The sequence below is a fragment of the Leptonychotes weddellii genome, chromosome 14 (genome assembly GCF_054177405.1).
Source record: "Leptonychotes weddellii isolate Sample4059 chromosome 14, ASM5417740v2, whole genome shotgun sequence".
In the NCBI taxonomy this organism is placed as follows: domain Eukaryota; kingdom Metazoa; phylum Chordata; class Mammalia; order Carnivora; family Phocidae; genus Leptonychotes; species Leptonychotes weddellii.
The window spans coordinates 59818923-59837468 of NC_138382.1; the positions used below are offsets into that span (position 1 = coordinate 59818923).

At 43.9% G+C, this 18546-nt stretch overlaps 1 protein-coding gene across 10 annotated transcripts in view; it reads left to right on the forward strand.

Annotated features, from left to right (window-relative positions):
- The window catches only part of PALM2AKAP2 (PALM2 and AKAP2 fusion), a 441240-nt gene that overhangs the window by 409869 nt on the left and 12825 nt on the right, over positions 1-18546 (forward strand). For 9 of the 10 annotated variants that reach the window (XM_081803345.1, XM_081803346.1, XM_081803349.1 and 6 more), the window contains one exon: positions 17350-17528. The exons of the other annotated variant lie outside the window; for it this stretch is intronic. In XM_081803345.1, the coding sequence (XP_081659471.1) occupies positions 17350-17528 (179 nt within the window). The remainder of the gene's footprint in view (positions 1-17349; positions 17529-18546) is intronic. 10 annotated transcript variants of the gene reach the window in all.

Genomic DNA, 18546 nt, shown 5'->3' on the forward strand with positions numbered 1-18546 from the left:
CTGCCTCTGGCTGAGGGAGGGGCCGTGTGTGGCGTGGACCCTGGCAGAGTGAGCCTGCATGTGGACTGGCTTGGACCCTTAGTATCTGTGGTTAAATCAAACCCATCTGATTTGGGGGATGTGCTCTGCTAACCCCTTCTAAATGCGAGATCCCTTTCTAACAATGACAGTCATGACCCGGTGCAGATTGACCCATAGAAGATGTTTTTGTCCCTCTTCTGTATGATTGGATTTGTCTTCCTTTTAGTCATCACAATGCAATTGCTTTGGAATCAGGGGTGGTCTCATTCATTCTTGCCCTATGACACATTTGGAGAAATTGACTACTTTAGTCCCTTCCCATTGCCTCGGCAGTCCCTTTCTTGAATGCTTTGTATAAATGGTTGATGTTAATTATGGTGGTAATTAATGTTGCTACCATTATGGATTAACAGTGTGACCAGTTGTTTTCATTTCCCATTTGGATATGATGGCAGTTGGAGTGCCACACATCCTAATGTGGAGAAGTGCTGCTCGAAGTGTGGTCTGGGCTAGTCCATGGACTGTTTGTTCCAGGTCCACACTGAGAATCAGTACAGACATTGAGAGCAAGCATTTGACAATTCTTGTTGCAGTTTGTTATTTTCCTCAAATCCAAGTGTGGAATTTTGTGTTTTTTAAAAGTACTGGTTCATGACGGACTGAGGGGAAAACTTCTTTCACTGGAAACCATCTAAAAAGCATTATCCTGACATATAATTGCTGGCGTTTGACTTGGTTTACCCAGATCTTAATCCCATCTTGACACTTGGCTTCCATCAAATCTACAGTGACTCAGGGTAATTCTTTTGATTATAAATATTTAGATTTGAAATAATCTCAACCTAAAGAAAAGTTCCCAGGTATAGTACAAATATCTTTTATTCTGAACCATTTGAGAGTAAATTGCCAACATGATGCTCCATCATGCCCAATTTTACGGAATGTCCCTCAGTTTGGGTTTGTCTATGCTTTCACATGAGTACATATAGGTTATGCATCTTTGGTAGGAATACCACAAAAATATTGCTATATTCTTCTCACTATATCCAATCAGGTGTCCCTTACAGGGACAGATACTGACTTTTTTCACATGATATTAATTTTGATCACTTGTTTGAGGGAATGTCTGACAGGATTTTACAGTAAAATTATTGTGTCCTTTGTAAGTAATAAATATTCTCTGGGGAGTTACTTTGGTACTATGTAATCTTTATCCCACTCCTCATCAAACTTTATTCATTTATCTGTTTATGTCAGTGTAGTCTTGTGGATTCCTATTATATTCAATGGGTTAGAATCCATTTCTATTATTTTTATTCTTAATTTGTTTAGATATAGCTTATGGGAGCCCTTTCAAGCTAACTTCAGCGTCCTTTTTTTTTTTTTTTTTAAAGATTTTATTTATTTATTTGACAGAGAGAGACACAGCGAAAGAGGGAACACAAGCAGGGGGAGTGGGAGAGGGAGAAGCAAACTTCCTGCTGAGCAGGGAGCCCAATGCAGGGCTTGATCCCAGGACCCTGGGATCAGGACCTGAGCCGAAGGCAGACGCTTAACGACTGAGCCACCCAGGCGCCCCACTTCAGCGTCCTTTTGACATGTCCTCATTATTCTCTGGGCATGTCCTCACTTTCTGACACCACAAGATGTTCCAGTCTCATCTCATACTTTCCTAACCCTGAAATCAGCCATTTCTTCAAACAGCACTAATTCCTTTTAGTGGAGAATGGAATTTAGAAACCAAAATCTGGGGGCGCCTGGGTGGCTCTGTTGGTTAAGCGACTGCCTTCGGCTCGGGTCATGATCCCAGGGTCCTGGGATTGAGTCCCGCATCGGGCTCCCTGCTCAGTGGGGAGTCTGCTTCTCCCTCTAACCCTCCCCCCTCTCATGTGCTCTCTCTCTCTCATTCTCTCTCTCTCATTCTCTCTCTCAAATAAATAAATTAAAAAAAAAAAAATCATAGAAACCAAAATCTGGGAGCTTGGTGTGCTCATTGTTATTGGATCGTCACTGCTCCCAGGCACTCTCAACAAACAGAATTAGAGAATATACACAGATTCCATCTGTCTGTCTATCTATCCATCTACCTTCCTACCTATCTTGAAAACCATGAGCTTACCTTGATACCTTTAATTCTAATCTAGTACCACGGGGTTCATATTCTCTCCATATTTGTAACCTTCCTGACAACAAAATACCTCTTTCCTACTACCTTCAATATATTTATTATTGAATCCCTTCCTCACCTTATGTAACCAATCTCCTATTTTCCTTACCCATCTTCGGCTCCAATACCATGTGCTGGATCACCACTCTTCCCCACCCACCCTGCTGTGGTTCCAGCACACTGTGGTCCTGTGATCACTGACTCCTCCCACCCCCACTGCAGATACCATCTTGTTGAGCCCCTCCCTAATGGCTTTTGGACTGAATTGTTCATGAAAAAAAGACAGCGAGGAGAAAGAGGAAAAGCATGGTGACTTTCTTTTTTTTTTTTTTTAAAGATTTATTTATTTATTTACTTGACAGAGAGAGACAACGAGAGAGGGAACACAAGCAGGGGGAGTGGGAGAGGGAGAAGCAGGCTCCTGGCTGAGCAGGGAGCCCGATGCGGGGCTCGATCCCAGGACCCTGGGATCATGACCTGAGCCGAAGGCAGATGCTTAACGACTGAGCCACCCAGGCGCCCCAAGCATGGTGACTTTCTTGATATGATTTTTAATTCCTGTATGTCACAGGGCAATGGCCAGCTGGGTGAGGCAAAGAAAACTCTCAAGGGCATTTTGTGTGTGGGTGTGCTTTAGAGAGACTGGTTGGCTTTGCCCAAAGATCCTTAGTTGTCAAGTTCACTTTAAATTCTTGTGGGCTAGCTTGGCACAGAGATGCCAGTGGGCATTCTATATAGTATCCTAGAAAAAGCTTTCATACCACTTGAATTCAGCCCAGTCTAAGGAGCCTACTTGACAAGTTAATGACTTGAAAAGGCCTGCATAGGAACTCAAAGTCTAATGGAGGAAGTTTCTTCAGGCATCTTAGCAACTTCTGCTCACATGGAAGGTAGATACCATGGCTCTCCTACCAGTTATAGCTGGCCCTACATGCCTAAGCCTCCCTTTACATTATCTCATTATAAAACCTTCCTTAAAGTGCACATGCTCAGTGAGTATTTTCAGTTTTCTTTACTCTGCCTCTTAATTGAAACTCCCACTGTATTGCTCCCCTCCTTTATTTCTAGCATGTGAACAAAAATAAAACATTTCAACACTTTCCCCTATTCCCTGACCTGCTGTGGTCTCTCGGGCTTCCCCACCAGGCTTAAAATAAGACAGGGTTCTGTGTTTGCCCTCAGCATCCCAGCAGCCCAGGCCTGATTTTCCCAGCACTTCCCTCTATGCTGATGCTAATATCCTCCCCCATACCCCCTCCCAGAGGATTGATTCTGCACGGTAATTCATCCAGGCAGGTCTGTGTACTGCAGTTGTCTTAACTGTTGCACTGAACGTAGTCATGATAATGACGCTTGTGCACCTCGTTCCTTCATTTTATCTCTAGAACATTTAAAGTAGGTGGCAGGGCTTCCCAGAATTACAACATGGATTGGGGAAAAAAAAAAAAACAACTGAATACAAAATGTAATTTTCTTTCTATCCATGCCTGGAAATGTTTGGTGAATTGCTTGGCTAGCCAGCCTCCAAGTTCGTAATCAGGGAGGAGGCTGACACATCACTCTGAGCAGCCAAACTGGACGATTCATAGCCAGGGTTGAAACTGCTTGCTCCAACTTTGGTTTTGTGAATGGAGATGATGCTAAGTTCCTACTGCAATACTCCACATCTCCCACCAGAAGAGGGGATTCAGCCTGTTTGTTGCATGACTCAGGTTGGTGATTCGATATTAGGTGATGAAAAATACAATTTTTAACTTCTCCTCTGGTGGAGATCATGCTGGAAACATGCTGGAATCCTAAAACCTAAGGGAAGTAGAATCCACTGGGAGCCAAGATGTCATAGGGAAACACAAATCTGCTGATTCTCCCAACCATTCCCCAGGTGTTGAAAAGACAACTTGTTTTTGCTTTTAGTTTCCTTGCCTTTCAAAGATGAAGACGAGATTTTTAAAAGGATGCTGTCATTCTCAAAAGCAAGGTATTAGGAAAATTATTTTGGAAATTTTATCTTGTTGGCTCTTATGTGATTTTAAAGGAAGAAGTTTCACTTAAATAGGGTCTGTGTGACTTTTGCTCATACAGGGGTGAGCAAGGCAGATGCAGTTCCTGCCCTCGGGGAACTTACAGTTCAGTGAGAGAAACAACATCAGACAAAGATGGCAATTTCATGGCAGAGAAGCATGAAAACTTACAGGAGCCCACATCAAGGAAGATCACCTCATTGGGGGTATACGTGAAGTCTTCCTTTCTTAGGATACTACCATCCAACTTTTGAACTGAAGGAGTAGAAGTTGGGTTTGGGGGTGGGGGGCAATTGTTTCTTGAGAAGGGAGGACACCTAAAGAGGCCCAAAAGGAAGAGAGAACTTATGTTTGAGGTACTTAAATTAGGTTAGGGTGGGTTAAAGGAAGAGATTTAAAACAAAATGAAAGAAAGTTGGCTTGGAGCCAGACAATGAAGAGCTGCTTTAATGAGTCCATTCCACCAGCTTTTATTGAGCTCTTCCTGTGTACAAGAACTTCTGACGGCATGTTGCCATCTTGACAAAGGCCGTGTGCCGTGTGAGAGGCCATATTCCCAAGAGTGCACACATGTGTGCCTTCTGTTGATAGTACTCAAAAATAGAGAAGAAAGGAGGCATTCCAGCAGGTGCCCTAGCCTAACTTGAAGGTGCAACCTGCAACACGGGTGCAGACACCCTTGAGGATCAAGTTTGGGAGGAAAACTCAAACTTTTGATTGAAGTTATGATTTAGATCTTCTCAAATATCTTTTTATATTAAAGCTGTCAACAGACGGTTCTCACTTTAGTGCTTGTTGTCTATTATTAGACATCCTGGTTTCACTTCCAGGTTCTAGGCATGTCAGAGAAACCCAGCTAGTTAGGTGGTGATTACTTTAGTTTTTAAAAATAGTTTCCGTTTTCATGCCAGATGTTGAACTGATCTACCAAGTCAGATAATTTGCCCAGTGAGACGTTATGGGGAGTGGTAAAGCAGAAGGTGTGGATATTGAGTTCCATAACTTGGAGCGTCTGTTCATGTCTTTTAATATGTGGAAAGATGTGATAGCTATACATCTTATAAAGATAAAATTTCCAAGGAGTTTCAACTTCTACTGTCAGTTTGAATTAAGATTGTGGATGAGGTGACCATTACGTTATTATAAAGATTAGTGACGGGGTCTTTTTTCTTTTCACTTCATTACCTTCAAATATCACAAAGTCCTGGACAGGAGAAAATATTTATGTCAGCACAATATTCATGAAGGAGAGCTTGATGGCTTATTCCATGCAAAATTAGAGCTGGATGAGGCCAAGTCTCACTTGAGATGCCCTCAATGCTCCACAAAAGACCTTGTCTTAGCAACTGGTGGAAAGATTCTGTCACAGGCCCATGTGAGAGAAGGCTCTCCTTCAGGGGTATACAGTGCTTCCCTTTCCTGCAGGTAGGCACAGATTGTACAAGCTACAGGGGTCCAGCTGGCCTTGTGAAAGTACTAAGGCTTAATGTGGAACATCTTGCAGAGCGTTATGTCTACTACCATATTTCTCTGAACATTCTCTGGTGACACAAGCCTAGTATCATGATTCCTACGGGTTACCAAGACTTTAAAGAGTGTACCATACTAGTTATTTTACACACATTTTCTCATTTTTCATTTGCTCATTTAATCCTCCTGTCAATCTTCTAAGATGTAATACAAATTACCCGAGGCCAGAAATATTCAGAATTTTTCTGATTTCAGAAAAGCCATAAAGTGTATAAACTGTTATTTAGAAAAGCAATGCAAGGCATATACTATTACTTAACCCACCCAGTTGGGGTCTGGAGCAACCCCCTATCAAGAAATTAGATTTCTTCTATAAAACTTAGGAAGACTTAGTTACACTAAGTAGGATAAATAAAGCCTAAGAAGAGCCTCATGCCAGATCTTGTCAGGCTTTGTTGCCAAATAGGTTATGGCTTGGTTTTCAGAGCTTTGTTTGGATTTTGAAACTAGACATAAGAGATCATGGACCTATAATATTATTCCCTTTTCAAAGAATTAATACCAGCGTCCAGAGAGATTAAGTAACCTGCCTGAGGTCACTCAGCCAGGAAGTGGCAGAGCCACGTTCAAACTCAGGCTCATTTGATTCCAAAGATACCCTTTCTTGTCCTCTGCAGAGCCTGCCCCTCTGCCCTGGAGGTCTACAAGGTGTGTAATAACAGCTCCGCTCTCCAACCGACAGTGATTGAGCTCAGTCTCCTCCCACCTTCTCCCAGTATCAGACCTGACCCCTGCATTGTCTTGGGTCCTTCCTGTCCCCTGCTTTTTGGAACCATTATCGCTCTGAAATCCTCTGCTCACCGTGGTCTGGGTGAATGCGTTTGCTACCAGAGGCCATGAGACAGTGCTGCCCTAGTGACCCCGAGTAGTTCCAGAACTTAACGCCAATGCTCCAAATTACAATAGGCAAAATTGCTGGTGCTGTTCAAAGAGCTGAGCAGATGGCAGAGGGGACGAGCATAGTCTGTGTCAGCTGTCTAGCCTGATGGTTCCCGTGAGTTCTTGCTGAAAGTTCATTCCCAAAAAGAAACACAATCATCCATTCCAGAAACAGGCCCATTCCCTGAAATCTTTGGAAGAATTGGGTACTCAAAGAATCAGTTTCTTAGTTTGAGGACGAGCAGGAATAAGTGTTCATTCCATTAACCAAACATGTTTGGTGAAGTGGGGCCAAAGCCAGCTGTGTTTATTGGTGGTTGTTGAGTACTGTGACTGCTTTCTGCTGTTCTCATTTGCTCAAGTTTGATCCTTTGCCTTGGACCAAAAGCTCCCTGTGTTTTTACTTCATCTGAATCCAGCAAATATGTTCACCCTTTTAAAGATTTTTTTATTATTTATTTATTTATTTAGAGCACACAGGTGGGGGAGGGACAGAGGGCGAGAGAGAGAATCTCAAGCAGTCTCCATGCTAAGTGCAGAGCCCGACATGGGGGGCTCTGTCTCATGACCCTGAGATCATGACCTGAGCTGAGATCAAGAGTCGGGCACTTCACAGACTGGGCCACTCAGGTGCCCCAAGTATGTTCATTTTTAAAAAGGCATGCCATTTGGGAAGGAATGGTCAAGAAAAGGCTAGATTGAAGGAGTGTTTGGCAAGGGGCGAGTGTATGTGATGAAAAGCAGGGCTTTTCAAATTACAGAATTCAAAGTTCTTTTTTGGACATGCTCCTTCAGGGTTTGAAAAGAACACCTGCCATGGTTAAACCTGTCAGCCTCGTTCCTGAGAAGATAGGGACTCCCGTCTTCCTTCCATGCAAAGTCTATGGGGTATGGCTTCTGGGAAGAACTTTAGAAAGGGCACTACATTTCCATGAGTATAGTTCCCTTCTGTAAGCACGTTCTGCTGTCACTGCTCTTTGTGCTGGTCTTCTGACATATCCAGAGTGTCTGGGTTGCCTCTCGAGGTGCCCTAGCCTTTCTGGGGCCACCTCATGGTGCCCTTGCTGCTTACCTTTGACCCCAATGGGTGGCTGCTCCATGATCCAAGTTAGGAGAGCGGCTTCCAAAAACTCAAGACTCCACCGCATGCCAAAAAAGATGTCATCTTGAGCTGAGAAAGAAAAGATGAATCAAAGGACCTAATTCTTATAAGATCCCTGCTCTACCCCCGGTAAGAAATATGAGCTAATCAAAGCCAGGCATGGGAGCAGGATGTCCCCTGTGATTGCTGGAGTCCGGTCAGGATATGACTACGTCTCTTACCAGCCATCATGACTTGCTGTTACTTCCCACAGGAGACTGGTATTTCGGATCCATTTGATCTTTGTGAATAAGCTACTCCTTAAGGGGTGATCAACTAGGGGCGGTGGTGGGGAGTGTGTAAGACATGCCATTCAAGCACCAAAGAATACATACTGTATTTCATGTCATGATATTTTATTTCTCATGACTTTCCCTGTAAACTTCAAAGGTTTCCCAAAACCTGTGTACGTCTGACCTCACAGGTATTTCCAGCCTGTCTTTACTTCTCAAATATAAATTCATACCTTCTAGAAAAAAAACTAGTCAAGGGAAAATAGGTGCCTGCATGTGACCATCACTTCTCTGGATTTATATCTAAAGTTCAAATCCTGATTCCCCTGCTTGCTAACTGTGTGACCGACTTACTTCACCTCTGTAAACCTCCGTTTCCTCGCCAGTAAAATGGGAATAAGCTAGTACCAACCTCAACAATAAATTAGAACCGTGCCCAGGACACAGAAGGCTCCCCCAAAGAGTTACTGTTTTGTGGTTATTATAGTTACTGTTATGTTTTAAGAAAAGGCCTAGAAAACCTTACAGAATTACTTATGAGGTTGCTCTTCTATAGCTACTGTGAACCTAAAATAAATGTCAAAACATGCATTATAAAATCTCTTTCTATTCCCAGCTGGTGTTATTTTCATGTTTACTTCATTAAAACTAAAGCCTCGCTTATAAAATCTGAGTTCAGGAATTAGTTTTCCATAGTCAGCTGTGATTTCAAAAAACAAAGTGTGTTAGACAACAATCAAATGGCAAGTTCATAAAAATGTTTCCTTTTTTCTTTCCCTTTGTCGGGGGGAGGGGTGGTAATTGTCACACAGTCGGACCCACCATGTTTGTGGAAATGCTTTCAGCAAAGAAAAGATCTTGGTGGGGGAATTGCTACTTGCCATGATTTTCATTCTTCCTGTTTTAACTAAATTTTTTGCTTTTTTGGTCTTAAACTCTGCTTCCCCTAGAGAAGCAGAGTTCTTTCCTTCTAGAGGTTTTACCTTCCAGTCCTGTTCATAGGGGAATACCCCATATCAGCAACTCATCTAACACCCCGACCTTTAAGGAATAATATTTGGAAATTTCTCAGGCTTGTTTCGCCAGGCAGGGCTATTTCTCATGTCTGAGCTAGGCTTACGATCGGAAAATTCGTGTCATTGCATTTTCCCACGGCTGCGGCCTTCAGAAAAAGAGATGAAAGGATCAGGGACCAGCTCTTGGTATGTGGGTCACAGCTGGAACCCCACAAGCACCTGTGCTCTGGATCTGACAGGCAGGATATTCCTTTTTACTGGGAGGAAATGAAATTGAAAATACAAGTCTGTGGGGGCACCTGGGTGGCTCAGATGGTTAAGCGTCTGCCTTCAGCTCAGGTCATGATCCCAGCGTCCTGGGATCGAGCCCCGCATCGGGCTCCCTGCTCAACGGGGAGCCTGCTTCTCCCTCTCCCTCTGCCTCTCTCCCTGCTCATGCTCTCTCTCTCTCTCTCTCTCTCTGTATCTCTGTGTCTCAAATGAATAAATAAAATCTTTAAAAAAAAAAAAAAGAAAATACAAGTCTGTGAGCTCACTTCTTTCTGGGGACTTGTGAGTTGACTCTTAGATGCTTGCAATCTTATCCCCATGCTGCGTGAAGAAAGAAGGTCATTGAAGGAGGCCTGGCCAAGGCATGGCATCTGGTGGGCGTCTTTGTTCGGTTCGGTTCGGTTTTTAAGTAAGAGTGGGTGACGGCTTTTTCTTTTCTTTTGAGAAACGTAGAAACAAAGCATCTTTTTTTTTTTTTTTTAAAGATTTTATTTATTTGATAGAGAGAGACACAGCGAGAGAGGGAACACAAGCGGGGGGGTGAGAGAGGGAGAAGCAGGCTTCCTGTGGAGGAGGGAGCCTGATGTGGGGCTCGATCCCAGAGCCCTGGGATCATGACCCGAGCCGAAGGCAGACGCTTAACGACTGAGCCACCCAGGTGCCCCCGAAACAAAGCATCTTTGATTTAAGAACTCCGACACATAGATATGGAATATAATAATCACCCAAATCATAGTGTTCGGTCCAAATAATTTTCTGAACTTTTAGAACCCATGTTCTTGGCCTGTTAGAAGTTAGCCTTGTTCCTACAGAAGGAGGATTTGGGCTCTCAGGGGTGCTGACAGCTGTGTGTTCCCAGGACGTGCGCCCCTTGCTCGGGTTCCTGGTTCTTCTGTCTGCAGCCCCCGGGCAGCACAGCCCATCACAGATGCCCAAGGGAAATCCTTCTTGCCTGGAAAATCCAAAAGTGCAGCCAAGGCATGGCTTTCTGTCTCCCGGCCAGAAACTGGTTTAACGATTTATAATAATAGTTATTTATAATAATAGTTTCTTTATGAAACAGAAACAGGAAACACAAAGTCAAGTTTTTTAGTCTTCCACTCATGACGGGACACAGCATTTACTAATTTGGAGCGAGATGTAGCTGCCCCCTCTGCTCCTTAGTCCACCTTGCAGACCTACAGCCTGCGAGTACGGCTGTAGGTCAGAGGCCCTGCAGACGTGTCAGCTCCTCGGTGAGATGGAAAGGCTTGTGGATTGCCTCGTCCATGGAGGTTAAAGCAGGCAGCTTTATCTACTTTTCTCAGCATGGCTGATAATATCTAAAAGATTTTTTTTCTGTTTTTATATTTTTAAATTAATTCATGCTTATTGTAGGAAAAAAAAATAGAAAACAAGGAATAAAGATAAAAATAAAAGTGACTCATAATCCTAACTGCTACCTGCCTAGTTTTCCGCATGCACATACGTGCACGGAAGATAATATTGGGTTTATATTTGTATTAACTTCCTATCGCTGCTGTGACAAATCACCATAAGTATAGGGGCTTTAAACAATACAAATTTAGTATCTTACAGTTCTGGAGGTCAGAAGTTCGCAATGTCAGCTATGGATTGAATTGTGTTCCCCCCTAAAATTCGTAGGTTGAGCCCTAACCCCCAGTGGAGATGAGCACTTTATAAGAGGTAATTAATGTTAGATGAGGTCAGGAGGGTGTGGGGCCCTCATGATGGAATTAGTGCCCTTCTAGGAAGACACCGGAGAGCTCGCTCTCTGTCTCGGCCACGGGAGGACACCGTGAGAGGCGGCCATCTGCAAAATAGGAAGACCGTTCTCGCCAGAACCTGACCACGCTGGCACCCTGATTTTAGACTCCCAGCCTCCAGAACTGTGAAAAAATAAACTTCCGTTGGGTCAGTCACCCAGTCCATGGTACTTTGTTATGACTCCTCAAACAGACTGAGATAGTGTCTCTCTGGGCTAAAACCAGTGCGTTTGTAGGGCTCTTTTCCTTCCAGCGGCTCTTTCGGACTCCTTCCCTTTTCCACTTCTAGAGGCTGCTTGCATTTCTGGGCTTGTGGCCCCTTCCGCCATCTCCACAGCCAGCAGTGGAGTGCCTTCAGTTCTCTCTTTCTCTCTCGGAGCCTCCTGCTTCCCTCTTATAAGGACCCGTGTGGTTACATCAAGCCCAACTGGATAATGCAGGATCGTCCTCCCCACTCAGAGTCCTTGACTTCATCACACCTGCAAAGTCCTTTTTGCCATGAAGGCAACATCTTCGCAGGTTTTAGGGATTAGGGTGTGGCCGTCCTCGTGGAGGCTATTATTCTGCTATCACAGGACTGTTCATCTTACACGGAGGACAGTTTTGCCAGATGTCACGGATGCACTTTTGCTTTCTTTCACACAGCTAGGATTTGAACCCTGGCAGTCTGGCTCCAGAGCCTGTACTCTTCTTAGACCCCTGGAATAGATCTGCTTTTGCAGCCTGCTGGGTTTTTTTTTTTTTCTTAAAGTATTTTGAGTATTTTCCCATGACCTTAACTAGTCCTCTAAATTTGAGAGACTAAAAAACATGATTTGTGATAACTAAATAATACCTCATTATCTGAGTAAGTCAAAACTAATTTAATCATTCTCCTGTGGTCAGATATCTTTGTTGTTTCCACATGTGTCGTTATACAAAGACACGATGGTAAAAATGCTTGTACATAAGCTTTGTGCCTATACTTAATTATTAGCTGAACTTGTGGGAGCTGGTTAAGCTAACTGGTATACACTAGAGAACAACATTTCATAAACTGTTTTCCTTGAGATATTAATAGGGATTTTATGAAATGAGGTTCTCTGGTTAAATGAATTTGAGAAATATTACCCACCCATCCTTGAATTGGTGATTCACAATCACAGTAGCACTAAAACCTTGGAAAGGTCCTCTGGTAAAGAAACCCATCTCATTTTATTTTTAAAGCTTTCTTTAACCAAGTGTTTACCAATGACTATTTGTTAGCAGCTAATACTACCTTACAAAGCTAAGCCAATAGGACACAATTTTAGAAAAAGCTCTGGAATCGTCCCACCCAAATGAAGTTCCTTACCTTCAAACACCTTTAAGAGCTTATTAAGTCTAAAATTACTCTAGATGAGTATCTAACCAAAGAATATGAAAACCTAATTCAAAAAGATATATGCACCCCTATGTTTATTGCAGCATTATTTACAATGGCCAAACTATGGAAGTAACCCAAGTGTCCACTGATAGATGAATGAATAAAGAAGACACACACACACACACACACACACACACACAGGAATATTACTCAGCCATCAAAAAGAATGAAATCTTGACATTTGCAACAACATGGTTGGATCTGGAAGGTATAATGCTAAGTGAAATAAGTCAGTTAGAGGAAGATAAATACCATATGAGTTCACTCATTTGTGGAATTTAAGGAACAAAGGAAATAAGAAACAAACAAAAAAACCCAGTCTTAACTATAGAGAACAATCTAATGGTCACCAGAGGGGAGGTGGGTAGGGGGGATGGGTGAAATAGGTGATGGGGATTAAGAATACGTTTATCTTGATGAGCACTGAGTAACTGTATAGAATTGTTGGATGACTAGATTGTACACCCAAAACAAATATAACACTGTGTTAACTATACTGGAATTGTAAAAAATGAATTAAAAAAAATAATAACTAATCAATAAATAAAGTTACTCTAGATGGAATAGTTTGAACAAAATCATGTTTATGAAGGAAACTTGAAAATGTCTCCTACCCTCCACTGAGAATTCCCACCTAGTTTTATTCTGTTGGCTCCTTATGTCAGATGTCCTAGAACTCACATTGCACCTGCTCTCTGCTCTGTAAAGGTCAGGTACCAGCCCTTGACCAAGACCAACACAGGTGTGCCCCAGGGTCTTCATGACGCTTTCTGTTGATGCTGTTCCACAGGGACAGTGAGGGGTGTCCTTCAAGGGAGCTAGTTTGTAGAGTATACAGTCCAGACGAGGAGCTAGACAGCAGGGTGTTTGTCATTGAAAACAGAGGCCCCTTTCAGCTACCATCAGCTATTCAGTCATTCACTAAGTGAATAAACATGAGAGCAAGTTTTGATGGAGCAAGTGGGGATGGAACGTGTTGGCGCTGGGAAGTGCTGTGTGAGATGTGCACCCGTGAGCGCCAAAGATGAGCGCCAAAGATAACCGTCAGTGCTCTGGAATTGTAATGGGGTATGTCCTCTGGGCCAAGGAATTTCAAAGGGCCTTACAGGGCCAGGGACAAAGGTGAGACAGACTTCCCATGTCTGTGGCACAGCCCATTTTGCATCACATTCATGTAATGATCCCCGAGACCCAAACAATGGTGGTGTGTGCAGTGTCTGCCGCTGGGGGAGGAGCATTAGAAGTCTCTTCACGATCCTCATCGAGAGGACTCTTGGCTGCAATCTTGGGCCCTCTGAGGAAGATGTTGGGTATGGAGCAGATGCCCCTCCAGCTATTTGGCAATCTGTGTGATTCCTGAGATGGCACAGTGCATAGTTTGAACCTTACTCGGGGGCAGGATGGTTGGAGATCACAGGGCCCTGCAGAGAAGCCCAGCCAAGCTGACTTCCCCTGATCCCAACCAGACTGATGGCCAGAAGTCCAAGGACGGGTTGTGGTGTCTCCTTTCTCTGGGGACCCATGACAGCTTCCCTTGAGGCTCTGACGTGGGGTTGGTTAATCTGAAACCTGTTCTCTGGAAGACCTCTTAACCTCTTCTTTTCCGGACCTGCTCAGCCCGTCTTTCTTACCTGTTACTCATGTGACCTCTAGTGGCTAGAACCGGTAAAACTTGCTCCAGGGAGGGTGGTTTGGGCTGGAATATTAAGAATTAAAAAAAAGAAAAAAAAAAAGAAGCAGCAGGAAAATGTCTTTTAATGTTCAATACTTGACTACTTCTCTATATTAACCCTTTGCCCTCTTTATGATTCTCCTTCAGCACACAGCCCATCATCTAATTTAGCCATAATCAACAATTTGGGTTCCAGACCAGATCCAACTCTGATTTAACTCTAGCTAACGGTAACTTGGGCTGGCATTAGCCTCTGAGTCTCTGTAATCTAAACCATTCACAGATGTCATGGCATCGACCTTGACTACATCCCAGGGTTGTTGTAAGGATCAAATGACATGAAGCCTATAAATAAAATGACACATAAATGTGCTTGCTATTACTACAAAGCCATTGAGTCTGTGATTCTGTACACCAAGATTGCTTTATTTCATGACTTTGGTGAAAACATTTAAACTCTTTGCTCAGATTCTTTACTGGGAGTTTTGTCCCAATCCACAAGCATTTAACAAGTGATGCTACGTATATGTCATAATGTACTTACTGGTTCATTCAACAAACATGAGCTCTTGCCTTGTGCCAAATACCCAGTGGGTGCTGGGATCCAGCAATGACCAGGACATACAAGATCCTGCTCTAATGGAGTTTACATTCAGATGAGTTAAGGGATTCATAATGGTTGAAATCATCCCTATCCTGAGTTGACATTATAGCTTAACTGAGAAGAGAAGCTTAAACAACCGGGTGTGATACAAGTCAGTATGTGAAAAGGCTTTCACAGAAGTATAAACAAAGTGCCATGAGCCAGGGGTCCTACTGTGGTATGTGTGAAAACGTGAAGTTAGAGCAGTGAATATGGACTCTGCTTTCTAGAAGGTTAATACTGGAGAGGCAACTGCTGGGAAATTATTTGGACACCTGTGTAGTCGGCTGAAAATGATCACCCTGGCAATTTGGTGTCTAGTTCTAGTTCTAGAAGAGTTGCAAAAATCTTATGCAGAATTTGCCCTTGAAACTGCTCATTCTCACTGGGTAGACATATTGTTCTTTGAGATTACAAATAGATAGTAACTAGATTCATTGGATGCTCCCTGTTTTAAATATTAACTTTATAAATATCAACTTAGTCCTTATATCAACTGTGTGAGGTAGGTACCTCTAGCATCATACCCATTTTACAGATGAGGACACTGACACATAGAAACAGTAAGTAACTTGCCCAAGATTTGGCTGCTAAGTGGTGGATTCAAACCCAAGTGGCTGGCTCCAGAGTTGCACGCTCACCACTATGCTGTGTAAGTTCTCAAGGCTTCATTTAAAAAGTCAATGGGAATTTCTAGAGACACATACTAAGCATTCAGGGCTGATACTACCTAAGGTCTAGGGTTGTTTTAAAATACTTCAGTATGAAAAGAGGAAGGAAGAATAGATGGAGAAGGCATGGTAAAATGTTGCTAACTATTTAATATAGTTGATGGGTCTATAGGTATCATGATAGCATTCCCTGTTTCCATAATAAAAAATAGAATCCATTGCTAGTGAATTTGAGGACTTAGAAATATTTATTGCCTTACTCTCAATATCAAAAGACTTTTCATTAGTGATCTGGGTAATTTAGGTCAAGACAATGAGTTTCACTAAGTTATGATGGAATGGTGAGTCTACAGATAGAGTGCTCTGTGTATTAAAAACCACTTTACACCTAATTTGCCAGATATAATGGCCATATGCCTTTTTTTTTTAACCAGTAAAGATTGATCCTCTTGCCAAAAATATTTGACAGAATAGCAAAATGTTTGAGTTAGAAGGGATTTCAAAGACAACTTCTTCCCAAATTCTCTCTCTATAACTAGGAAAGTTGAAGCTTAGAGATCTTAAGTGATCAGCCCAAGATAAGAGTGGGAACATGAAATGGTTGTTTACAGTCAACACAGTGCTAGTGAATGGAAGTGCAAGAATTAAAACCTGGGTTTTCTGAACTCTAGGGGGTGGGGAGGTTGTCCAACTCCCATCAAAAGGAGCTATGCCCAGAAAAGAGCTGTAGCAGTCCACATGGAGACATGGTCCCCAGGCTCCACTTGTGACTGTCACTACAGCAGTTGCCAAGTTAGAAGTCTAGGGGGGGAAGAGGAAGAAACAGGCCACCTTCCACTTGCAAATGAAAGGGGCGAAATGGATCTGTCTCCTCCCCTGGTGGTTTCCAAACTTTTAGACTCGAATGGCCCTATTTATTTGTGTGTTTCCTTGCTCACACACCCTATCTGTGTCTCCCGTGATGGGCATAGTTGGAAAAATCATGGCTGTTGCACCTGAAGATACCTCTCAGAGGTGCATTTGGGGCTCTGGCAATGAAACCCACCCCGTGATGGGCCGGAAGTCAGGGCCAGGCATTTCCCAAGAGGGAAGGATGCAGACGGTCTTAATGAAAGTGTCTGGAGTCACCACGGCATCACAGTTGACCTGATGTCCTTATCCTGAGAATTCTTGTAGGGCACTTCAAAAGCTAAAAATCTCACCTTTCCCAAGTCTGGCGCACGCCTTTCTACAACATCCAGCCTGCCTTTGTTGGTGTTCCGACCCTAAGGTCTGAGAGTCTCAAACCATTTGCTCTCAGGACCCCGGCAGGTAAGGTCAAGAAAGAAGCTGGCCAGTAGAAGACTGGGGTGACCTGGGAACAACAAGCCTGGTTCTCATTCAAATGTTTTGTAGTCCTGTGCTGTCCATGCAGAAAGGCTGGGCAGGTCAGCTGCCCACTGGTGGCTTCTGATATAAGGAAGGAACCTGGTGAGGAAAGCAAGAGACCCGGAACCATGCCCAGCTCCCTGGGACCTCAACACGATGTCCCCTTTGCAGAGCCTGTTTTCCTCAACTGTAAAACGTGGGTTTCTAAGGCTTGGCAGCACCGTCACCTCTGACAGTCGAATTCTGGAATCTGTGCTAGAGGACACGTCCCCAGAACAACTGGAGCCAGTGTCTGGTCTGGCATATATTTCCAGAGTGCCTGCAGGCCTCCTTGGTCTGACTGACTTTGTAGCACTGTGTCCTTGAGGTCTTTGTCGGATGGGTTTGTGACATCATCTTTAACCTTTGGTCCCTGCAGTACAGTGACCCACACAACAACCATTCTGGTACCGCTCTCTGTCAGAGGTTGCTTTTTGCCAGTGTTCTTTCTGGAAGCCGTCATGAGCAGACAAGCTTAGAAAGGGTGTTCTCTTCGTGTTGTTTCAGGGAAAATAGAGAAAGTCAAACCTCCTCCATCCCCCTCACCTGAAGGCCCCAGCTCACAGCCTGACTTAGCCCCCGAAGAGGCTGCCGGATCCCAGCGGCCCAAGAATCTGATGCAGACCCTCATGGAAGACTATGAGACCCACAAATCTAAAAGGCGTGAGAGAATGGATGATAGTAGTGTAAGTTTTTCCTCCTTTCCTCTTTCACTCCTCTGAGGGCGAACGTCCGCGTGGCATGCAGTTATCCCCGTTCAGGCACGGGTGTGTATGCCGTCGTCTGGCCCGTGTCCTGGCTCTGAAACCAATTCTCAAATGTGTCCGTTTAACGTGCCTGGAGTTGGGTTTGGGTGTTTTGCCATGTTTCTCAAAAATGTGGATGATGCAAGGAGTGGGTCCTTTTGCTGCCAAGTGTAGCTGGAACCCACCGGCGAGGCTGGTGCAGGGGATGATGTTTGGTGTGTAGAAAAAAAAAAAAAACCACGTCAGCACAACACAGGAGGAAGGACACAGGCACCCCCAAATCATCTCCGGGTACTCCCTGCTACCATCGCTGGCCCGCCCCGTAGAGGTTTAATTTCTCTAGAGAACTCTGATGATGCTGTCCCTTTTACTGTCTACTCTGAGCAGTCCCCATAAATGTGACACAGCGTGCAGAAGGCTGAATGGGTTTTGGGCTGTTACCAAGCATGTGTGTACAGTTTGGCAGGAAAGAGCCATTTAAAATGACAGTTAGAAACCACAGGGCTACCCTGCTACCCTCGGTTCTCAGCGCCTTTGCACGTGACATTCACATGAGCCGTGAAGGAAATCATCTGCTCTGGAGTTTCTTTCTCCAGTCAGAGACACAGTCTCCATAGCCAGGAGCTCGGGGACCAGCCTTGGGGCCCATGCCGACTTCCTGGGGGTCTGGTGGCCTCAGTCTCGTCCATTTATCGAAGTGGTCATTGCCCACCCCCCAGTTTCACCTAGGTCACAAATAGCTTGGGTCCGTTGAAGACATTGCCCAGCTGACCCGGACGGTGCTGGCTTATGCCTGTGGTCCTGGTGTAATTTTTAACAGCATCCCCTTTCACTTTTAAAAACTGCCCCAGTTTGGATAATAAATTGTTGGGTCACCTTAAACTTGAATGCTACGGGCTCACAGTCGGAATCCCATGCCTACTTACTGCCTCGCATATCCTGGTTGGCTAAGTTCAAG